At 38.7% G+C, this 25,695-nt stretch overlaps 1 protein-coding gene across 1 annotated transcript in view; it reads right to left on the bottom strand.

Annotated features, from left to right (window-relative positions):
• Window positions 1-655: 655 nt before the first annotated feature.
• Window positions 656-25,695, bottom strand: part of LOC124789365 (VPS35 endosomal protein-sorting factor-like) — a 105,509-nt gene continuing 80,469 nt past the window's right edge. The window contains exons 16-20 of the mRNA XM_047256692.1: window positions 15,815-15,954; window positions 6,399-6,564; window positions 2,068-2,201; window positions 1,030-1,161; window positions 656-928 (exon numbers count right to left, since the gene is read on the bottom strand). Of these exons, the coding sequence (XP_047112648.1) occupies window positions 836-928; window positions 1,030-1,161; window positions 2,068-2,201; window positions 6,399-6,564; window positions 15,815-15,954 (665 nt within the window). The 3' untranslated portion in view covers window positions 656-835. The remainder of the gene's footprint in view (window positions 929-1,029; window positions 1,162-2,067; window positions 2,202-6,398; window positions 6,565-15,814; window positions 15,955-25,695) is intronic.

Below are 25,695 nucleotides of genomic sequence, written 5' to 3'. Positions count from 1 at the left end.
GCAGAAGCTTACTCTGTGTGTCACTCAGGGGAATTTCCCATTTCACAGCCACTGGTATCCTCCAGGAAGCCAACCCAGTCTTCAAACTTGAAGAGACAACCAGTGATTTAGGCATTCCAGTAGAGCAGAACAGTCCCCAAAATCATACAGTGAAAATTTCCATTACTTATGGAAAGACTCGATGCACATGCTAGAACAGCCATTAGGTTCGTAGAGTTCTAACTAGATGTGGAAGAGTTGCAGGTTTTTTAGCTATCTATCACATTGTATTTTTACATGTTTAGTTGTTTCCTAAATTCACTTTTGTAAAGGCTGTGCTATACATTTAGTGTATCAGGTGTAATTGGTTTCTTAAGGGAAAACAACCTACTATAGTTTTCTAGCAAACAGATCAATGTAGTGTAACAAAAATTAAATAATTCTGGACTTGTTCAGTGACAAAAGATGACCAGGTTGAAAATTAAGTGCATTTTTGACAGTTCGTGATACAGATATTAATTTTTCAGCAGTTCTCCTCTTCTGGCAATAGGTTGTCCATATGCATAATGGATGAATACATGTGTTACTTGTTTTCTTTTGATTAATACAGTGAGGCCAAACTCACATCAGTAAAGTGAGAAGAAAGGCAAAACAAGTTATCTTTTTTCCGGTTTTAATATCCAAACAAATAACAGTATTACAAATAATGATATTACATTCTGAGAAATACATTTATATTTAAATATACATTGATTCGGCAGCTTATACATTTATCACAGCAGTTGCATAACATGCAGTCTTTGTAAGCAAGAAGACGGGAGAAAAGTTTTTTAAGGGTTGCAGATCTTTTTACATTCTATACTTTCATAGGTAATTTTGTCATGAGCTCAGAATAGGCATTTCCTTCAGCTTGCTGTGACTTTCTTTTGATGTATTCTATGGTTCTGGCCTGAAAAGCAAATAAACACGGAAGTATTACAGGCAATGTTAAGAACACCTCTTTAAGTTTCTTGAATGCAGAAATTATATTTCACTGAGATAAGAACTTACTGCCAATTTAACATCTGCTTGACCATGCCTGTGAGCTAGATTCCAAAGGTTCAATGCCAATGCTGTGATGCTGGGCTCTGATAAATTTCCTCTAATAATAATTCTTGTGAATAAATCGAGAGCCAAGGAAGACTGGAACAGAAATTTAAGTATCTCTGCAAAGTGTCAACAATACCAGACAGATGTCAAATACACATCTATTATACTATTCTTTTCTAAAGCAAGAAATAAAACCTAATATACCACTAGAAAATGTGCTAACAATCTCGACAAACTGTCAGATTCTAGTATTGCTATATACTGGACGAAAGCTGTGACTACGAATCCAGACCATATTCATGTAGATCACGTGCCACTGTATAGATATGTCATAACTTGTGCTTAACAACAAAAACAGCAACATAATGACATAAACATTTTCTCATTAAAGTAGTTATAGTGATTATTGGTTTCAAAAGTCAGTTTGGGTAAATTAATATGCTTACTTTCAGTGAGGACATCGTCAGCACTGCTTAGCATCTAGTTGCAAAATTCTGTAGCTACCTGAAGTTAAATTTTTGCTTCAAAATCAATAACAATTTGATGAGGGAATAAGGCAGTCACAAACAGTGACCAGTAAGTAAAGTTATCCTCAATGTAAAGGTTTTTTGAATATTGCAGTGCTCTACTAGGCATGGATCAATTTGAAGTAGTATGCCCATGATTTCTTCATACCTATGAAGTGACAATTCCATTCAGTAAAACGGGAACACACTGTTTACCATGGACCATGAGCAAAGTTCAAATTGGCATTTTTCGCAGCAAAAAATCATTGCATATGTGAAAAAAAGTGAAATGGAAAAATATGCTTGAACCAACCACTTTTGGATTAATATTCTGCTTCTTACCCACTAAGCCATCAAGCCACACAGTATTAGAATATACAGCAATACCACAATTCACAATGCCAGTTATTGCAATAAACTTGTGTCAGAGAGCACTTTCATCATCAACATTTGAGATTATAGTTGTTTTATATGTTATTCCAAATATATTTACCTGTTTTTTGTACTGCTCATTGGCACCAAGAAATTTCAGGTGATTAAGAATTTCATCTATGAGAGCTGAGCACGTCTTATTGATTTCTGCTATAAATTTTGGATCAGAGCCATACAGGGTGTCATTAGATACCACTGGAACAAATTTTTTACATTAGTGTGTACGTAACCTATCTGTGAAACACTGTAACTAAGCAAGGAAATATATAAACAAAAAGTAATTAGTATTATAGTTTTAAACATATTTTCTCTTGGTCTTTTTCTTATCTATAGGGTACAGAATTATCAGCTGCATTTTTTATAATTAATAATATGGTTTATCTTTAATTTCATCAACTTTTTTGCAAATTCTGAAAATTTTAGTATACATCTCATATGAGAGATAAGTTGTATTTAAAGTGGTGTGTAAATGCTGCCCTTCTAAAAGCTTTCTGTTTGAACACTGATATACAAAACAGACATTAGGAATTAATTTTTCTCTTTTCAAAACTGGAACATTATGAATGGATTTATACTTTTTGTATCATTGATTAGTCAAACCAAGCTCTATACATCGTGACTCTTTCGAGAAAAATGATGATGTCAAGTAGATATAAATTATTTATAAAAAATTAATTATCATGTTGTAGACTGCACACCATTACATAAAGTTTTGTGAAAGTGGTTAATATTTGATATTCCTCATTTCTCCCATTGTAAACAATACTGAAACTGTTTAACACAAAAAATGGAGTACATGTTGTAGATGATTCAGAGACTGCACATACAGGAGCATCCTAACAGCAGATACTATCATTCTGACTGCATTACATAAATGTCACAAACAGGTAACAGTAGAGACAATGAGCAAAATGTGGCCACAATCTTCATCACATATAATCCATAGTCTTGTGGAGTAATAAGACTAAGAAAACATAAGGAGCAAATGAACAAGCTCATATTAAATACTATAAGCTATATCTTTTATATTCTAGAATTTCAGCTCATCTTATCAGACAATTTCAGTGATAGGAGTGTCCCATTCATTCATTTTCAAACAGTACTGCCCTGATTATTTTATTAGTCACTGGAATAGAAGATGTTTCAATTAGGCTATTTCATGAATAATGCACCTACGGAAATTGCATGTGTGCTCCAAAATTTATGATTCCAGTTTTACATATACTCGATCTAGAAAATACTTTCATGAGAAATGGGGTAGTGTAAGGTCAGGAGAATGGCGCGCAGTTTGAATGTTGCTTGAAAGGCAAGGTCAATGTGATGTGAGAAATATTTAGTTGAACCACACACTTGCACATCATACTGCAAACAGATAGCTCATAGGATTGAACCATCATAGACTGTGTTACAACAACTTGCTGCTCTCCGCCCTTCATGCATTATTGTGGCAGAATGGTTTCCTTCATTTACTGATGAAAAATTCAGTTTCATCTCATATAGCACATTTGGACGAGATTTTTGGTTTTTATTGTATATATATGCACGTGTTTGACAACATTCTCCATCAATTTCTGCCAGGTGCCTTGAATCACGACATACAGTGGACATGGATATGTGGCTCTGAAACTGACAGTAACTTCTCAATTCAGCAAAAATTTATTTTCTGCTTTCATGAAACATGGAACTGTTCTCAGTACCATTTCTAATAGTGCCATGTTCTCTTTTTGACCATGAACATGAGTGTATTAAAAGAAAATTGTAGAAAACAGACAGTACTACCTGTTCCAGCACTTCACAGTGGAGGTTTATTTTTTAGTGCACAACCCAATTTTATCACATACATTGAAAAAAGATGTTGCATGTTGTGTGATGTTGTCCTTGATGCAGCATACCCTCAAAACAGCAGTTGTATTAGTTTGTGGTTTGTCTAGTTGGAACACAGTTCCATGAAATTGGGCAAGAACTATAAGAGATAAATGACTGCACTAACTTGTAACATGGTAGAAGGATGTTGGAAATGTACATCATATCAAGAAGTTGGTCTCTAAGTGGGATGATGCTCAACAGTAAACTATACCACTTGAAATTTGTCAGGGTGTCTCTATATATGGATTTATTGCTTGTCCTTACTTTGGCAGAAGTACAATTAAATTGCTGGACAGCACACCATACCAGTCCATGTCTATTCATATCCAAGTGTCAGCATTATTAAGTGCTTATGTTGGGCAACTATGAATGCAAAACCCAGTACGTGTAATAGAACCCAGTACGTTGTCCTCGATGGTGAGTGTTCATTGGAGGTGAGGGTATCATCTGGAGTGCCCCAGGGAAGTGTGGTAGGTCTGCTGTTGTTTTCTATCTACATAAATGATCTTTTGGATAGGGTGGATAGCAATGTGCGACTGTTTGCTGATGATGCTGTGATGTACGGGAAGGTGTCTTCGTTGCGTGACTGTAGGAGGATACAAAATGACTTGGACAGGATTTGTGATTGGTGTAAAGAATGGCAGCTAACTCTAAATATATATAAATATAAATCCTGTAATGTTTGAATACTCCATTAGTAGTGTAGCGCTTGACACAGTCACGTCGATTAAATATTTGGGGTAATGGCAGTTGCGGGGAAGGCGGATAGTTGTCTTCGGTTCTTTGGTAGAATTTTGGGAAGATGTGGTACATCTGTGAAGGAGACCGCTTACAAAACACTAATACGACCTATTCTTGAATACTGCTCAAGCGTTTGGGATCCCTATCAGGTCGGAATGGGGGAGGACATAGAAGCAATTCAGAGGCCGGCTGCTAGATTTGTTATTGGTAGGTTTGATCATCACGCGAGTGTTACGGAAATGCTTCAAGAATTCGGGTGGGAGTCTCTGGAGGAAAGGAGGCGTTTTTTTCGTGAATCGCTACTGAGGAAATTTAGAGAACCAGCATTTGAGGCTGACTGCAGTAAAATTACATTGCCGCCAACTTATATTTCGCGGAAAGACCACAAAGATAAGACGAGAGATTAGAGCTCGTACAGAGGCATATAGGCAGTCATTTTTCCCTCGTTCTGTTTGGGAGTGGAACAGGGAGAGAAGATGCTAGTTGTGGTAGGAGTTACCCTCCGCCACGCATCGTATGGTGAATTGTGGAGTATGTATGTAGATGTAGATGTACTGTGAATTCATTTAACAACGGTGATGATTGAAACAGGATAGTTTACTGAAGAGTCTGTTTGTTCTCTTGTCATCTGGGAATAAGGATGCATATCATTTACTGCCTGCCACATAATCCTCTGGCTACCTCTGAGCATAATTTGTCTGTTTTTATCAGACCTTTCAATGTTACATATCTCCTTTCATCCACTGCTTTTAATACCATGCAAGGATTACATTTTTGTGCCTCATTTGTTTTGTTATAGTTCACATGAAAAGCAGGAAAATCTTAACATGTAGATTTATGTACATGTGTATTTTTGTATGAATCTCAAGATCTGAAAAATAATGAATGCCTGAAAGCCTATGCATGTCATACCATTACTTTTCACATGCCTATGTGCCACTACTTTGCCTGAAAAGTATGTATTGGTTTGTCTCTCAATCACTATTTGTATTACATCTAAAACTTAGAACTACTATAAAAGATACTGCTTTTCTTTTTTATTTTGGATTTGTCCTAGATTTACATTTTTCATCAAAGAATTTGTAACATTTTTAATAGTTTCCTGAATTTATGATGTTCATATTAACTTTAACTTTGAACCTATGTTTTCTTCCCTTTTGTTACTTATTTTGATGGCACCATGATATTAACAGAATTCTTTCCCTTGGTCATGAATAACAGAATGACATTTGGCTCCTTCAGAATTTCTATTTTTTTTCTCTTCATTTATGATGAGTGACATTTGTTCCTACTACTCAACACATACCGTTTGTTTTTGCATAGTGCTGTCAAATAGACAGTCATCTTACAGCATATACTTTCATAGCCATTATTTTCAATCATGCAGATTTTCACCAAGACTGTCATCTTCTGGATTTTTGTAACCAAGTCAATGTAGCCATTTTTCTTTCCACATGATGGTTTGAGAACTTTCCCCTGTTATGTCCAGTAGATATTGAGCCTAGAGTTGTTGCCTGCTATTTGGAAAGCATTAACTCAGCTGCAAACCCAGAAATTTTAAAATCATCAATTTCACTGAGGAAGTGTGGAGAAAAGTAGTTCTGTCTCTTGCTGTAGTTTTGCTCCTGGACTGTGCGAGAAACAGATTTATCTTGTAATTTCTGTTGACAACTGAGCTCAATCCATTTTAAATAAATTATGTTAAATGGTGATAACTATAAATGTCACGGTTAACATGAAAAGTGTAACAGTGACAGAATCATAACAGTTAAAAAAAATAGTCACCTTTCTCAATGTGATATGGGTAACACTCTTGTGCTGCAGCTGACAGCATGTCCAGTACATGCAGGTAGACAGTACACCGTGCACTGCTGTTTGCTTCCCATGTATAATGCTGTAGAACATTCATCAGACCTCTCGCCAAATAAAGAACCCCTTGCTCTGGATTATCCTGCACAAAAATCATGGAAAAGTGCTATTTAATTTCTGCCATGGACTGCAATCCGCAGCAAAGTTGAAGGAAAGGACTGGTTGATCTTGAAACATAAAAATTGATATTTATAACCATAAATTATATACTTTTCATTCGTTTGTAAAAGTGTCTATTAGCTGTATAGTTTTAGAGCTCAGTATCAATATTCAGATATTTTAGATGATCCTCAAACTGAAACTACAACTGAAGAAATGAAACTTCCTTGCAGAGTTGAAATGATAAACCCACTATGATTTGGACTCAGACCATTGACTTTTGTGGGCAACACTCTACCAACTGACGCACTCAAGGACTGCAAAATGGTCAGACTCAAAGTTTGGGGTATGTCAGAACACTCACTCTGATGCACAGCATATACTGTAAAGTTAAAATAGGGGGGAAAAAAGAATTCGTGCAGAACTATTCTCATTATATCAAATTCACTTTTGTTTCAGTCCATTGTGAAGTGTATGAAGTGCACCACTGAAGAAATTAGAGCACAGTTTGGCTACTTTCAGAAATTAAAAGATATCATTTTACCCGAACAGAAACACAATAAAACTAGACTTCATTGTCATGATTCTCTTTTAGTATTGGAGCTCAATGTATTGCTATGAAATTTTTAAACTGTTTTATAATTATGCATGGACTAATGGCTATTGAATTTGCCAAACAGCACTCAAAAGTCATTCAATTCACAATTAATAAAATATTCCAGGCTATTACGCTGTGGTCAAAGAGATTTCACTTTAAAAACCGACAGTTTGTCCCCATCTGCGGAGGACATTTTCAAGGGGGACCACAGCTTTGTTGAATGTCCGGTTCACCCTGGCTCGCTACTGACTACAGCAAAATTCCACTTCCATGAGCTCCCACACACTGGCATGATGTCACATGTTTTGATAAGCAAGCGAAATTGGCTGTTGTCGATTGTCACCATTCCATGGTGGAAGACTGGTACACATCATCTTCAGCACCAGAATCCAAATTTCATTCAATTTCATGCCCTCCTCCAGCCTATTGAAATTCCTGGGGTGTTTCACAATGTCTATGGCCTCTCTGAATAGCCTTCTGTGGTATTCGTTTGTGGCTGCCAGTATTTGAATTCTATCAAAATGAATGTGGTGGTCTCACGGCTGTAAAGCATGTTCCGCAACAGCTGACCTGTCAGTCTCCCCTCTTCTGCAATTGCCCTTGTGCTCTTTGAGTCATTTGTGACAGTTCTTTTTGTAGTACCCATGTACACCTCCTGAAAACTACCCAGAATCCTATAAATTACAGATTTTTCCACCACTTGGCGAGCATCCTTGGCCGATTTTAGGTAATCCTGATTCTTCCGAGTGGGTGTGTAAATTACCACAATGTCACGCTTTTTTAAGATTCTTCCTATGCAGTCAGTCACTTCCTTAATGAATGGCAGGAAAGCTTTTGATTTCACTGGCACTTGAGCATCGCAATAATTTCTCTTAATACTCTTTTCACCTCAGTGAACGAATAAACATTCTTGAGCAATGCATTGGTGAGGTATTTTAATTCTGCATCATGCAGCTCTGGTGCATAGATTTTTCTTGCTCTATCCGCTGATATTTTTATGATGCCTTCCTTTCGTCGTGGGTGGTAGTTAGAATCTCAGTGTAGGTAACGGTCTGTGTGCATGCTGTTTTGGTAAATTATGTGGACCAAGATACCATCTTCTTTCTTGAAATCTAGCACATAAAGACAATTTAATCTTCTCCCTGCCTCCTCGTCCCTGGTAAACTGAATCTTGAGAACAATCCAGTTCCTCCCTGCCATGCTGCCACAAAGCTATCGTGTCAACCAAGTAACGGAACCAAATATTCGGTTTCTTATTTGCAGTTTCCATTGGCTGCTCCTTGAATTTTTCCACAAAGAAGTTCGCTATAACTGGTCTTAAAGGGCTTCCCACAGTGACACTATCCATCTGTTTACAGGATATTTTATTAACTGTGACAATTTCAGCCATGAAAGTTTACATTTTACAGTCACTGAATTGTATGACTTTACAACAACAATCAAACAGTTTTGAACTGATTAAACAGAAAGAGAGTTTGCAACTATCAAATTGCTAATAAATCTGAAAATATATTTGATGGGTATTTTGATAAATACTTGCAACTAATTTGTGATGACATGTCTTATTTTTGGTTTAGTGACAATTTCCAACACATTCTACAAAAATAAAAATATGTATTTTGAGGTAGTGAGATAATGCTGTTGCTCAGTGTAGATAGTGAAAATAAGTTGGTCTTTTCCTTGCAATCTCTCCATAAATATGTTGTATATTTATGTTTCTGTGTGATGATAGGCATTGTGGCTCTTCATGCACCCTTGCTTATCGAGACTTCTTGGTCAAGCCAAGTCTGCTGCTCACTATGTTTTGGTGCACAAAAAACAGTGTCAGCTGGTAGCTGCTTTGTAAGTCAAATGTATTCATTGCAGGTGAGGGACAAGGAAGGAGCCTCCCAGAAGATTGTACAAGTACAGTTGGGCGTCCCCTGGGCAACGGTAAATACCGGCAGATCCTTCCACACACTGAGCTACGTCTAAAACGACATGTATTCAGAGTCTAAAATGAAGGAAAAGCCCCTTTCAGAGCCATGTTTGACAGTCATATCTCTCAACATTGAGGGCATATCATCCGAAAAAGAAGAACTTATATCCAACACATGTAAACTTCATTCCTGCGACGTCCTGTGCCTCCAGGAGACACATAGAGGGCCATCACAACGCCGTCCAAATATTCCTGGGATGACCTTGGTGAAGGAGTGCCCTCATGACCAGTATGGAAGTGCTCTGTTTATTCGGCCTGCAATCAAAGTATCCAACATTCAAGTTTACACCGTTAACAACACGGAAATCATTTCTGTTACTATCGGAAGCATTACGGTGTCATCAATATATAAACCGCCAGGGGAAAGGTTTGCTTTCAGCCAACATGTCTGTCACCCACAGCTAATAATGGGATACTTTAACTGTCACAATAGAGTGTGGGGCTATCAAGACACAAATGAGGATGGAGAACTACTGTAAAGCTCGGCAGAAGAACACGAGCTGAATCTCATCCATGATCAGAAACAGCCTACGTCATTCAACAGTGCAAGACGGAAGAGAGGGTATAACCCAGACCTCATATTTGTTTCCAAAACCTTGTCCGGATCATGCAACAAATTCGTTCTCAACCCTATCCCAAAGACCCAACACAGACCAATCATGCTAAAGTTTAGACCAGTAATACTGCCACAAAAAGTGCCCTTTAAAAGACGTTTTAACTTCAAATGGGCCAACTGGAAAAAATTTGCGGACACCTTAGACATGGAAATCGTAAATTTACCATCAAACACTGAAAACTACGGAAAGTTCGTCCAAGCTGTTGAAAGATCAGCAAGACTCAGCATACCTAGAGGCTGCAGAACACTCTACATTCCCGGAGTTTCCAACGACATGAAACAAATATATAACGAATACCTGGAGCAGTACAGCATGGACCCTTTCAGTGAAGAAACCATAAAACTTTGGGATCAGCTAATTGAAACTATAAGCAAAGACAGACAAGAGTCCTGGAAACATACATTGGAGAGTCTTGACATGAAGCACAGTAGCAGAAGAGCTTGGAACATCATAAAGTGATTGTCCAGTGACCTGGCAGCCCCCAAGGATCAGGTTTCCGTAACAGCTAACCAAATCGCACATCAGCTCCTTTTGAATGGTAAACCAACCAGGAACAGTAAGACTGCCACCTCATATAAGAGGCCACAAGTGACTGAAATACCACCTGAGCCATACTTCACTTCAATAGAACTGGAATCTGCTATCAGTTCCTTGAAACCCAGGAAGGCCGCGGGTCCCGACGACGTCATTAATGAATTTATACAGAACCTAGGGCCCATAGCTAAGGAATGGCTTTTAGAACTCTATAATCTCTGCTAGTCAAACAAAACGATACCTAAGCTATGGTTGAAGGCCAAGGTAGTAGCTATCCCAAAGCCAGGTAAACCAAGAGATGATGCTAAGAACTATCGTCCAATATCGCTGCTGTGCTGCCCTTTCAAGCTATATGAACGTCTTATCTTGAATAAAATAGCACCACAACTAGAAAGGCAAATCATTCCACAACAAGCAGGATTCAGACCAGGTAAATCTTGCACTGGCCAGGTCCTCTGCCTAACACAATACATAGAGGACGGTTTTGAGAAGGGAGAAAAAACTGGCGTGGTGTTTGTCAACTTATCAGCAGCTTACGACATGATAAACTACAAAATCCTTCTGGGAAAAATTTTCAAAATAACGGGAAACTACCACCTTACTGAAGTTGTGAGATCACTGATCTCCAACAGAAGATACTATGTGGAATTTCAAGAACAAAGAAGTCGCTGGAGGAACCAGAAGAACGGGCTCCCATAAGGTAGTGTTTTGTCCCCCCTACTTTTTAATCTGTATACAAATGACCAACCAGTTGGATCAACGACAAGAAGCTTTATCTATGCTGATGATGTAGCCATTGCATGCCAATCTAGATTAATCAAACAGATTGAGAGAAACCTAACAGATGCCTTAGAAGAACTAACTGAATATTACAACAGGAACCAGCTTCGACCTAATCCAGCAAAGATGCAGACTTGTTTATTTCATCTAAACAACAAGGAAGCAAACAGGGAATTACAATTGGAAAGGAATTCAGTTAAACTTCAACACTGCCCAAACCTAGTTTATCTTGGGGTCATGTTAGATCGAACATTGTCTTACAAGAAACATGTAGAGAAAACTAGAGCGAAAGTCAACACACGAAATGGCATAATCCGTAAACTTACCAACTCACACTGGGGAGCAAACCCTGAAATTCTACGTGCATCATCCCTGGCATTGTGCTTTGCTCCAGCTGAATATGCATGCCCCGTCTGGAGAAGATCGACACATGCTCAGAAGCTAGATGCAGCACTGAATGCCTCATGTCGATTAATCACGGGATGCCTGAAGCCTACAAACCGTGATCTCCTTTATATGTGTTCTGGAATAGCCCCCCCACAGATCAGATGGCAAATTTTGGCGATGGCCGAACGAAGCAGGCAGTGCGAAGATAGAAGACATCCCCTGTACGCACATCAGCCAGCGGAGGCAAGACTTAAATCTAGGAAAGACTTCATAAAAGTTGAACGTCCACTAACCGAAAGTCAGTCTACAACTAGAGAATCAATGTGGAAACAGAAATTGGATAAAGGCAGTCTGAAAAGTTGGAACATTAAAGAAAAACTTCCTGCTGGATCACAATTGGAATGGAGAGTCTGGAAGAGCCTAAATAGACTTAGATGTCAAATGGGAAGATCACAGGATAACCTGATCAAGTGGGGATACGCCGAAGAAGAGCCCTGCCAAAGTGGAGGAAAACAAACCATGACACACCTGCTGACCTGTCCATCTTTGCTGGCCCCATGCACTTTCCAAGACCTGTGGTTGGCCAACGACACTGCAGTGAAGTGTGCCGAACACTGGAGAGAGATATGAGCCTTGCTTTAGATAATAATGACGACTTACAATATGTGAAGGTCATGAATGTATATATGAATGAATAACTATCATTTACTTGTATTTGTAATCTAGTATATATAGCATATTAATTAATTACAGATGTAGCTCAGACACGATTAAATAAATAAAGTCATTGCAGGTTACTATTACCAGCCTGCGATAAAGTTTTTCAGCTTCTTCTCAACGTGTGTCATCTGTTTACAAAAATTACATAAAAACTTGATTCACAAAGTGTTTAACTGGTCTTGCATCTGCTGACAAATTTTATGCTTGAAGTATACCTTTATTTTAGTTGCATTACATTTTCTCTCTTCCTCCTTTTTGTTACTAAAAACAAATAATTTATTTTTTAAGGGTACAAAGCATTGTGTGTCATATATAGGTTTTAACAATAATATCACACATTTCCTACCTTCCTATAAATATAAATATGTCTAGTGTAAAATTGCCTGAGGCATTAGCTGAGAAGGATGTAAGACAGGGTTGATGCCTAGTCTGCATGTTATGCAATCTATACACACAACAAGCAGTAAAGAAAACCAAGGAGATATTTGGAAAAATGATTAACCTCTGAGGAGAAGAAATACACTATTGTTTGTGAAAATTGCACTACCAAGAAATAATGGTCTAAATCACTCCAAAATCAGAAGATGTGTACAACAGTGGAATCATAATAAGCGATTAAGACTTCAGCGAGGAGGCATGTACATAGGCCCAGCAGTGCTCCCTTTTGTGTATCCCAACAGCGTTTGGCCAAGCCAAGCTCAGTTGGTGCAGTCTGTGTGGTCATAACTGACAAAAAAGCCTCATCCACGGTATTGACTCGACTTTGGAGTGCTGCAGTGGGTGTGGACATACCTGCATCGATGGCTTGACACAGTCTGCTTAGGACTGTGCTGGCAGCACACATGACATTGCACTGACTTCCACTGTCCAGAAATCAACACCACCTCAGACTTCTGTGGCCTTGTAAATGCACACTTCCTACATACTGAGGGGAATCTGAACAGCAACCATTCCATCATGAGATGTCTTAGAGCCCCAGGCACTGCTCCTCCTGCAGGCAGTTCCACATGCCCTATTTCAACAGGACAAAGCCTAGCCACATGAGGTGAGGAATTTGTAAACGTTCTTTGAAGAATGACGTGTTCAGCTGACTCCCTGGCCTGCACACATGTCTGACAAGTCATCCATCAAATACATCTGGGATATGGTCGTTCAGCAACTTGTTGTTCTGGAGCTCTTGCAACAACTGTTGACACTTTATGGATGCTCCTACAAACCACATGGCAGTGTGTTTCCCAACACCATATCCATGAACACTGGTTCCCAGTTATGATGTCTAGAGGCTCTGAATGCTGCGTGTGGAAGCATACTGAATTCTGACTGTCAGAGTGCATATCCAGCTCTGTACTCCAAATTAGTGTATTGTCATGTTCCTAAATTGTGGAATAAATTTCATTCTAATCACATATCTTGTTCTTGGTGATGCAATTCTCTTGAACAGTAGAGTAAATACTGTAAGGTTTGCTGATGCCATTATAATTCTATCAAAGGTGGTAAAGGGCTTAAATAAAAACAAGCTGAATGGTATGGACAGTTTCTTGAAAAGATGTTATACACTGAAGTGCCAAAGAAACTGCTATAGGCATGCATATTCAAAAACAGAGATATGTAAACAGGCAGAATACTGCAAGTGTCTGGCGCAGTTGTTAGATCAGTTACTGCTGCTACAATGGCAGTGATGAAATTACAGTTTTTCCCATACAACCATTTTATGAGTGTACCATGAATTTCAAGAATACAGTAAAACTTCAAATTTCCGACATCACAGTGCCCGGAATAACATCCTGCAGGAACAGGACCAATGATGACTGAAGAGAATTGTTTAACGTGACAGAAGTGCAACCATTCCACAAAAATGTGCAGACTTCAGTGACGAGCCATCAACAAGTGTAAGTGTTTGAACCATTCAATGAAACATCATTGATGTGTGCTTTCGGAGCCGAAGGCCCGCTCATGTACCCTGGGTGACTGCATGACACAAAGCTTTGCTCCTCATCTGGTCCAATCCACACCAACATTGGACTGTTAATTACTGGAAACATGTTGCCTGGTTGGACGAGTCTCGTTTCAAATTGTATCAAGCGGATGGACATGTGCGGGTATGGAGACAGCCTCATGAGCCCATGGACACTGCATGTCAGCAGGGGACTGTTCAAGCTGGTGGAGGCTCCAAGTATCTTGTCTGATCAACTGCGTCCGTTCATGTCCATTGTGCATTCCGACAGACTTAGGCAATTCCAGCAGGAGAATGCAAAACCCTACACATGCAGAATTGCTACAGAGTGGCTCCAGGAACACTCTACTGAGTTTAAACACTTTCGCTGGCCACCAAACTCCCAAGACATGAACATTATTGAGCATATCTGGGATGCCTTGCAATGAGCTGTTCAGAGAGATCTCAACCCCCTTATACTCTTACGTATTTATGGACAGTGCTGCATGATTCATGGTGTCAATTCCCTCCATGGTGTCAATTCAGACATAAGTCAAGTCCTGCCAAATTGTGTTGCGGCACTTTTGCATGCTCGCAGCAGCTCTACACTATATTAGGCAGATGCACCAGTTTCTTTGGCTCTTCAGTGTAAGTTGAATTGCTGCATAACATAATAACTTCAATGTAGTGTAGTCAAATTGCATCATGTGATGCTGACAGAATTACATCAGGAAATGAGATGCTGAATGTAATAGACAGGTTTTGTTATTTGGGCAGCGAAGTAACTGACCCTGGTATAAACAAACAGGAAACAAAATGCAATCTAGCAATAGCCAGAAAAGGTTTGCTTACTAAGAGAAATGTCAAATATAAATTTTAGTGTTTGAAAAGTTGTTCTGTACCTGTTTGTTTGGGGTTTAGTCTTATAAATAAATGAAACACAGATGATAAGTAGTACAAACATGAAGAGAACAGAATCTTTTGAAATGTTGTGCTACAGAAAAATGCTAAAGATTATACAGCTCTTGAAGAGGCAGTGAAAAGAATTGGGGAGAAAAAAATAAATGGCACAATATGACAAAAAGAAAGGATACATTGACAAGACACATCCTGAAGTATCTATTTGCTAATGGAGGGAAGTATCACGATACCAACTGTGGTGGGGAGATTGAGGCTTGATTACAGTAGTCAGGTTCAGGAGGATGTAAATTTCCATTGTTATGCAGAGATCAAGAGCATGATCTAGTGTGAAGAGGTGCATCAGACCAGTCTTTGGACTGGCGAGACTGATGACGATAACAATGACGATGATGATGACCACCACCACAACAACAACCTGAGTTACTTTATTTGCAGTATTTTAACAATGATTTACAATATGGTTCTAAAATCAGTTTGCTTTCAGAGGAAAGTACACACACACATGAAAGTTCATAATTACTATACATTTAGTTTCTATGCTGAGAAAAATCAAATTTTTTTATTCATTATCAATAATGTGTTTCACCACACTGGATACAAAAACAACTTCCTTTTTCTTAAACTAATAACACACTTTTCCCATGGATAATTCTAATCAAACAACTTTAATCAGTTCATATGTTATATTTTTATCTGCATCAATATAAAATTATGATGTAAAATGTCTGACTTGAGAATTCTGATGTAGGTGTATCTGGTACTTACTGGCACTACCAATAATGTTGACAGAAAGTGGCATAAATAGGAAACAAGATATGCTTCTGAACTCTTCAGCTTTCCATCCACTTCCATTGTGGTTGGTAATTCAGGGATCAGACTTAATGCTGCCTTGAAACATGCATCAGCTGAAAATCAGGAAGTAAAATGAATGTAATAAATAACAAGTACTAATCTCATTGAAACACAATTTCTGTAATTTAAGCAGCATTGTTTTCGCCAGAATTAAGTGTAAGCTTGTCACCACACATTTATTATATGAAGACACCCGAAAGACCTTGCGTTATCATCACAAATGGATGATTACAGTAAGGAATCTGAGAGTTCTTGAAGTCAGTAAAATAAAGATAATAGCAAATAACAAATTACAATATTAATATAATAGAGGGAAACATTCCACGTGGGAAAAATTATATATAAAAACAAAGATGAGGTGACTTACCGAACGAAAGCGCTGGCAGGTCGATAGACACACAAACAAACGCAAACATACACACAAAATTCAAGCTTTCGCAACAAACTGTTGCCTCATCAGGAAAGAGGGAAGGAGAGGGAAAGACGAAGGGAAGTGGGTTTTAAGGGTGAGGGTAAGGAGTCATTCCAATCCCGGGAGTGGAAAGACTTACCTTAGGGGGAAAAAAGGACAGGTATACACTCGCACACACACACACATATCCATCCACACATACAGACACAAGCAGACATATTGGTCTTTAAATATGTCTGCTTGTGTCTGTATGTGTGTGTGTGTGTGTGTGTGTGTGTGTGTGTGTGTGTGTGTGTGTGTGCGAGTGTATACCTGTCCTTTTTTCCCCCTAAGGTAAGTCTTTCCACTCCCGGGATTGGAATGACTCCTTACCCTCACCCTTAAAACCCACTTCCTTTCGTCTTTCCCTCTCCTTCCCTCTTTCCTGATGAGGCAACAGTTTGTTGCGAAAGCTTGAATTTTGTGTGTATGTTTGTGTTTGTTTGTGTGTCTATCGACCTGCCAGCGCTTTCGTTCGGTAAGTCACCTCATCTTTGTTTTTATATATAAATTACAATATTACTTTTATATTACTATAAATTAATATAACTTGTTAAGTAGGATACAACAATTGTCTCTTCAAGGTAGGATAATCACTTTAGATCCTCTTCCTCCTCCAATCACTCTCATTCACAAAGAGATCATAAATTTCAAACACATTTCTTAAATCTTTATGTTTCAGTGTGTTTCAATCTCACTTGTAGTTTTCTTGGCCAACTTTGGGTCTGAGATTTAGATTCTTAGAGTAATTTTTGGCTTCCTCTAACAGGATATCAAATGCTTCTGCTGTCCTAAGATTCACAAGAGCTCTTTTAGAACATCTATGGAAGTCTACTGAACATGTCACTCTGGCTGCATTAAAATTTTATTCTGGAGAGACCTCACTAGCTCTTCACAGAGTCCAAACACTTCAATACAGCCTTTCACATAAAAAATAGTCTCCAACTTTTCAAGCCATGTTGCATAGCCTTGCAGGGCTGGCCATCTTTTGCCTCTAACTGAGCTCTGTAAAGAGAAGATCTTCAGTTCTGGTACATTGTTTTTCATCTCATCGAGAAGTGCCATTAGGCATGTTGCAAGGCATCCCAGCTGTGCTAAATAATGTTCATGTCTGGGGAGTTTGGTGGCCAGGAGAAGTGCTTAAACTCAGAAGATGTTCCTGGAGCAACACTGTAGCAATTCTGGACATGTTGGTTGTCGCATTGTCCTGCTGGAATTGCCCAAGTCCATTGGAATGCTCAATGGACATGAATGAGTGTAGGTGATCAGACAGGACAGCATGCTAACATATGTGTCACCTGTCAGAGTCGTATCTAGATGTATCAGGGGTCCAATATCACTCCAACTTGTGAGGTAACGGGTGAGATGTGGCGCCCTGAAAATATTCTAAGTTTGGAGTTGGCTGGCCGCATGGGCTGCTCGGCAAGCCAGGGCTTGTCAGCAACTGTGTGATGCTGAACGTTAGCCGGACCAAGAGCAGTAGCCCCAGCGCGTGGTCCAGGCTGTTCGCGTGGCTGGGAATTCCATATTGAAGCTGCATCGAGGACTGCATTTTGTGTCGATGAAGGAGATTTGTATGCCGGGCTGACTTTGTGAAACCATAATGGCAAACATCTCACAGTTCATGTAGAAATTAATAATAACCAAAGGAGTCATGATAACTTAAAAAGAAACATGTATATTACCCTTATTTGTATGGTGATTCTGATGGTGTAATCAGATTTTCAATATCTTTATTAGTTTAAAGTTTAATATCTGACTGTAAATTATACAAGTAACACCCAGCAATGAATTTTCAAAATCTAAACGGTTCATCCGATTTTGTCGATCAATGTATCTTTAGTTAGCTATTAGTGTAAATCTAAATTGGTATGAATTACAGGCATATAACTTGAATAGTACATGAGTTATTGGAGGTAAAAGTGGCCAATTACTATTGATCGCACCTGACCACAAGTACTCCACAACTACACGAAAAAATGGTAGCAGCATGCTTACAAATATATTTATTCCTCTATGTCTTTTGTTTATATCCGATATATACTATTCATGAAGAAACTGGTCAAATATTTACTGTGTTTTAGAAAGCACAGAGACATTAGGCTTCTGGCCTGCTTTTGCTTATGTTTATTTGATTTGATGTGTTTATGTAATTAATAATGTGTGTTAAAGCATGTTTATGGCCCAGCTGTAGGAATATTTATTTAATTTCAAGTTATTTAAATGTAAATACAGTATTTTGTATGTGTTTCAAGATGTCTGAGAGTGTGCGTTGGCTTGGAGGCATGGCGGGAGCGCTCTAGCCACTCACAGCGTTCGTTACTACGGTAGGTGACTACTGAAGCCAATAGAGAGACTGGACGGAAGCAGGGGAGGAGCATCGGGTTGCATGGGACAGGGGAGTGCTGGATGAGAAGGCACAATGGATGGTCACAGGAAATACTTGGAGAGTGTCGAGAAGTTTGCGCGTGGTCGCAGGAGATAGAAATATTTCGTAGTGCCGATTTGTGCACTTGTGAGATTTCCGTGGCTTCTGCAAGATGATGTAGTATGCATTTAGAAGTGAATATCTCACGAGCAATGTTGTTGTTCACAGCTAATTATGTGAAGTAGGAATCTATTGTTTCCCTGTTACTCAACTTATATTTTATTTAAAATTTCTGGCCATCAACACCAATAAGTGTTGTGCAGACATAAACGGCATTCTTAAAAGTATTTCTGCTATGATACTCATCATTTAAAGTCATTAAAATAGGACCCGCAAATTTTATTTAATTGAAATCTTTCATTTATAAATTTCCATGTTACATTCAAAATTTGCAATTGCTGAGCGATAGGAACCTTCGACCATTCGATTCATGTGTATATTCATATTGTATACTGTAGACTCAACATTACTTGGCATGTAATGTGGCAACTACATATCCCACCCCCTACACAATGAAACCAGCCAAAACTTTCAATATTTCAACTCTGAGTCTGAGGGTAAGTAGTTGAGGGCCACATTTTTTTTTTTTTTTTGAAAGCCCACAACTGAAGGTTTCTCATCCGGGATTTGTGTCCTGCATATTGGTAATTCCTTTTGCTCTCTGTTTTTCAGTGTTCTATGTGAAGTGTAAAAACTTTTACAAAACCAGTAGAGATTTCAGTAGTGTGAACCTCTCACCAAACACAGGGTGAGATTGTTTTTTTTTTTTTTCCCCACAAGTAGGTTTCTGGAAATAGTGAAATTACGCAGTAATTTTCACAGCTAACACATGCTATCGATAGAGGTTCTAATCTATTACGTTAAAGGCAATTTGCATGGGGGCTCAGAGACTAAATAAGTTGATTGCAGGGAATGGTAGCGGTTAGCACATTTAACGGACAGCGGTATCGGAGACGACTGGAACACGCGGTAACCGGCAGCAACTACAGCTACACCAGGCGACTTCTCTAGTGGCAGACGCAGTTCAACAGCAGTACGATGGAAGCGTCTTTGAGTACTCCAGGGCAGTCTTCAATGTCGACTTCCACTACAACTGATGGCATCACCATGGCAGAGGGAACCATCTCAGATCCGATAAGTGTCTGCACAAATAATGAGATAGTGTTTAACTCTGAAGTTCGAGCTCCATGTATAGATCTCGCGAATATAAAATAGTCGCCTAATATGTGTAGTTCTGAAAATGGAAGTGAGCCCATTAGTCCAAAAACAGAGTTCAGACGTGTAACTAGTGGGAATCCAGGCAAGGGGAATGAATGTGGGGGAGATATGATGTCTCAGCTAATGCAAATGATCCACAGATTGGTAAATAATACGAATATAATGGCAAATAACATCAGTGCAATTCGAACAGATATGGGTACATTGCGAACAGATATGGGCACATTGTAAACAGTTACGAATACAATTCAGCCTGATATAGGTACAATGCGACCTGAAATAGGCTCTGCTATAAAAGAGGAAGTTGAAAAAACTATTGGTAACCTTGAAAAAGCAATTGATGATAAATTAAAATGTGTCCAAGGGGATATAGGGAAAATTACAAATGAAGTTGTAATAGTAAAATCTAAAATCAAATCAGTGGAAAAAGATCTTGGGGAAAAAATGGATAAGATACAGACGGAACTTGGAGGCAAGGTAAGTGACTGTATAAAGGTGCAAGATGCTCATAAAAGCAATATAAGCTTAGCAATTAGTGACATTGCCAATCGTATAGGTGAGGGTGAGAAAGAAGTGGGCAAAATTAAAGATAAAATAGAGTCCAGTATCACTAGTGAAAATGAAGTTAAAAAACAAATACAACAGATAAAAAGTTATTTAAATTCATTAACCTCCCAACAGGCCATGCCATTTATAAATATCCCTTGGGCAAATACCATATCTGTGAAATGTTACATAGATGATGGAAGATATCACGCAGTAAATTTCTTGGCTGCATGTAGGGGTGCTTTTGTTCAAGGCATGTCGGACGAAGCGAAAATAAAATACGTTAAACGGCATTTGGAGGGAGATCCACAGTCTTGGGCAAATGTGAAATGTAGTTCATGTGAATCGTAGGAAGGTGATTACCCAAAAATTTGCAGTGGGATCTTGTCCACAGTCCATGTGATTTCATGGACAAATTTCTAGAATTTGTAGAAAAATTAGAGAGGACTTTGAAGTTCAAACCTGAGAGCAAACTGGTTGGTAGTTATCAAAATTGGAATCCAAATAATCATCACCACAATAATAATCTTGAGAGAAATCAAAGGAATTCTCAGGGAGATAGTAGCTAGAATGAGCAGAATGGTCGGAGAACGAACGGGAGTGATAACTTCTGTGAACGGAACCCAAGTAAAGAATGCAGATTTGATGAGGAAAATTCGTGTGAAGTGCAATCGCGTAACAACCGGTCAGGAAACTGATGTTCGCCACATCTCAGGTCCAGGGATGGCGATCTGAACAGGCGATGAAAATGACTGGAGATAATGGTAATGGTAGGAATGTTGATAGGTTTAGAGAAAGGCAACAAATATGTAATATGGAGTATGTTAAAGAGGAAAAAGGAATAAAAGCAGGCACGAATGGTGGAAGCATACATTTGTGAGAGATTTAAGTAAAAGTAATGGAAATAAATCTGCGGGGAGTGATGTAAGTTATGGATGTGTAATGAATAAATGTGTGAATGGTGATGAATGGAAAGATTCAGTGGTTCAAAAAGAAGTTAAAGAGGAGATGAATTTTGTGAAAGCAAATTGTGTGGAGAGTTCTGAAGATTAGCAAACAGCAGCAATTGCAGTAAGGAAGGTGTTGTAGTAGCAATGTTACTAAGGGAGGCTTAGCATTGGTCTCACCAGCAGTTGAAATTAAAAATGTTTCGGCAGAGGTAGATGATTTCTGTTTACAGGAACAGAGTAATGGTAATTTATGTAATGATGTAAAAGCTACTGGTATTGATACTTTGGAGGAAGGAATCTACCCGTTTCTTGTCACGAATGAAGGCGAAACAAAACTTATTAATGAATGTATGGATCTAAAACGTTTGTCAGAGTGTGAATATGACAATGTATGTACAGTAGGATCGGGGGTTAATCTGGATGAAAAGTGTATAGAAATGGCAGTGTGTGCTGATTTTTGTCTAATCACAGGGGAATGTAGCAAGTCTGGAAGTCCAAAAATTGTACGACAAAGTAGCAGCAATTTGTGTGATGTAGCAGAGGAGGGTAAAGTTGCGTACGATTCACGTAAAGTTAATTTGTTGACGGAGGACAGTAAGGTTTCTGATGTGAATTTATATAGTGATTTAAATGGTTTATCAGCAGATATGGTTGCTGAGATGAATATTTATGGTGATGATGGCTTAGGCATCGATGTATTATATCAGGAAGATAAAGTGTTTAACGGTGAATTGATGTGTAATTTTGTTGAAGCTGCAAGTGTCAATATTTTGGAGGGGAAAAACAGTAAAGTTGTGCACGCTGTGGGTAGTGAATCATCGAAATGTGTGGATAGACTAACTGAAAATTTAGAGAGGGCTGAAGTAAATAGTGTGGATGGGGATAGTTTGTGTAATGAAGTTCAAACGAATTGGTATATGAAGTAGTAGTGTGATTTTAGTGTGACTGGTTGGCAATGGTACAGTAGAACAGTATGGTCATTAGTTCCACATAAGTGGAAATGGAAGAAGTTTAAAATTGCTAGAGGTTTAGAAAAGGGAAGGAATGAATTTGGGGTGAAGGAAATATTTAATGAATTATTTTGGGATGAACATGAGATTGAGGGATGGATAGAACAGGATGTGAGTACACTAGAATTGGAAGAGAATGGACGAGACATAGAAAATGGTTTATTAAGGGAGAAATATTTAGAACGAAAGGAAATAGTAAATGTAAGCCAATTATTGAAATTAAAGTTGGAAAAGAAATGGTAGAGACACTTCCAGATTCAGGTGGTAATGTGTCAGCGATATCAGTAAGTTTTATGAACGTGATCAAAAATAGGAAACTAGTAATCTTCTCAGTCAAATATTTACTGTGTTTTAGAGAACACAGAGACATTAGGCTACTGGCCTACTTTTGCTTCTATTCCTTTGATATATGTTTATTTGGTTTGTTTATGTATTTAATAATGTGTGTTAAAGCATGTTTATGGTCCAGCTGTAGGAATATTTATCTAATTTCAAGTTATTTAAATGTAAATACAGTATTTCGTATGTGTTCCAAGATGTTTGAGAGTGTGCATTGGCTTGGAGACATGACAGGAGTGCTCTAGCCACTCACAGCGTTCATTACTATGGTAGGCGACTACGGAAGTCAATGGAGAGACTGGATGGAAGTGGGGGAGGAGCATCGGGTCGCATGGGACAGGGGAGTGCTGGAAAGGGAAGGCGCGACGGATGGTCACAGGAAATACTTGGAGAGTGTTGAGAAGTTAGTGCGTGGTCGCAGGAGATAGAAATATTTCGTAGTGCCAATTTGTGCACTTGTGAGATTTCCATGGCTTCTGCAAGAAGATATAGTATGCTTTTAGAAGTGAATATCTCACGAGCAATGTTGCTGTTCACAACTGATTACGTGAAGCAGGAATCTATTGTTTCCCTGTTACTCAACTATATTTTATTTAATTGCTGGACCATCAACACCAACAAGTGTTTTGCAGAAATAAACGGCATTCTTAAAAGTACTTCTGCTACCGTACTCATTATTTAAAGTCATTAAAATAGGACCTGCAGATTTTATTTAATTGCAATCTTTCGTCTATAAATTTCTATGTTACATTCAAAATTTGCAATTGCCGAGGATAGGAACCTCTGACCATTCGATTCATGTGTATATTCATATTGTATACTGTAGACTCAGCAGTACTTGGCATGTAATGTGGCAACTACGTATCCCACCCCCTAGACAATGAAACCAGCAAACACTTTTAATATTTCAACTCTGAGTCTGACGGTACATAGTTGAAGGCAACATTCCCCCCCCCCCCCCCCTCGCCCCTGAAAGCCTGTGAACGCACACACTCCACACCATTACAGTGCTGTGCTTCCACCAGCTTGAACAGTCCCCTACTGACATGCAGGGTCCATGGATTCATGACGTTGTCTCCATACCCATACACGTCCATCCGCTTGATGCAATTTGAAACGAGACTAGTCTGACCAGGCAACACGTTTCCAGTTATTACCAGTCCAATGCTGGTGTTGACGGGCCCCGGCGAGGCATGTCGTGCGGTCATCAAGTGTGCACGAGTGGGCTTTCAGCTCAGAAAGCCCATATCGGTGGTGTTTCATTGAATGGTATGGTGTATACAACGCGGGACTACTGGGAGATCCGGGAAAAACCTGAGATTTTATCCTTCCGGGAGAAAACCGGCAGAAACCCGCGAATTTTTTAGAATTCCAGGAGTTTTTTTGTTTTAGTTTTCAGTTAAATTTGTGTAAGTTTGACTGGTATGAAACAATACTGTGATAAAGGATATTATTGTATCCCGTCACTGCAGAATAATACTGCAACAATAAAACATGAATGAGACAAAAAAAGAAACTAAAACTTGAAGTTGCAAAGGAAATGCGCCATATACAATAACAAAACACAATGCTCATACAAACATCTGCCAACAGCAAAATATGTCAAAGGATTAGGAAGATTATGCAATGCTTCATAACAACAAATTGCCTCTGATGAGCGTGAATCACAACTGTTTACATTAACGCGTTTGAGCAGTTGCGAGCAGGCTCAAGGGTATGTGCAGTTGTGTAGTACCTTCTCCCACTTCTGGCTACAGAAGTGTGGCTGTTAGCTGTATAAGCAGTAGCAGTGAGCAGCAAATTCATATTCTTGAGCAAAAAAACCTTGTTTTATAAAGCGCCTAGTATCCAGAGCTCGTTGGTCTATCGATTACTCATAAGATTTTGAAACGCATCCCTGTTGGTTTTTGAACATATTCTAAGTTGATATCTGAATGAAACATAACTGAATTTTGAATGAGTGCATAGTGTACGTGATGTCTCTGCCAGGGGAATCCCAATTGCATCTAGAAATAAATTTTCTTGCATACAGAAGGGGACGTGGCTATATGAACTGAACGGAATAAAGCCAAATGGGTGAATGCCAATCACTGTTTGTTTATGTGCTTAACGGGGTTTATGAATGATCAGTATTGTTATAACTGCCAGCGAAATCCATAGATTCAGATGACCAGAGTGGAAATAAATGACCAACAGGAATAACTGGTACGAAAGATTACATACTATCTTCAAGGTGTATCCAAGAAAATTAAATTTTGACAGAAAATTTTTGGCCAGACTGCTACACTAGTTACAGCGAGTTGTACAGTCCCCGGTAGCAGCTGCCTAAGTTCTATTCTGGGAGTAGTGCGGAAAACGCGTTGTACAAACGTGTAATAATGCCTAACCTGAAAATAAACGTGGAATAACTAAACCGTTGATTGTGGCAGGGTTAGTGAAGTTAACCGGAGAATAAGTTTTGACACTGGCAGGAATAGTTATAAAATTAGTAATGACAAGAATGTTTGTTAGAAAGAGGAAGGAGAAGAAAAGGGGAAAGCACACAAATTATGGAAGAATACGACGATTCCAAATTTATATAAAAATTGCTGCAATAACAGACAGATCTATTTCATTTTATCTAACAGACGGTGACAAAATACACATAATCAGATCAAGAAGCCAGATCAGTCTTAGATACTATTTGTATTAACAGCTTTTTCGGTATTAGACAACGACATTTCGTTTTTCGTGTAACAAAAGTTTGATGAACTTTGAGGAGGTAATAGAGTCTTTCCCAGAAAGGAAAGTATGCCATATGAAGCTGAAGTAAGGTTAGAGAGGAAAAATGCTAGGACTTAAGGATCGAAGAA

This window comes from Schistocerca piceifrons, chromosome 3 (genome assembly GCF_021461385.2).
Source record: "Schistocerca piceifrons isolate TAMUIC-IGC-003096 chromosome 3, iqSchPice1.1, whole genome shotgun sequence".
Classification (NCBI taxonomy): domain Eukaryota; kingdom Metazoa; phylum Arthropoda; class Insecta; order Orthoptera; family Acrididae; genus Schistocerca; species Schistocerca piceifrons.
This window is presented reverse-complemented; position numbering and strand designations above follow the sequence as displayed.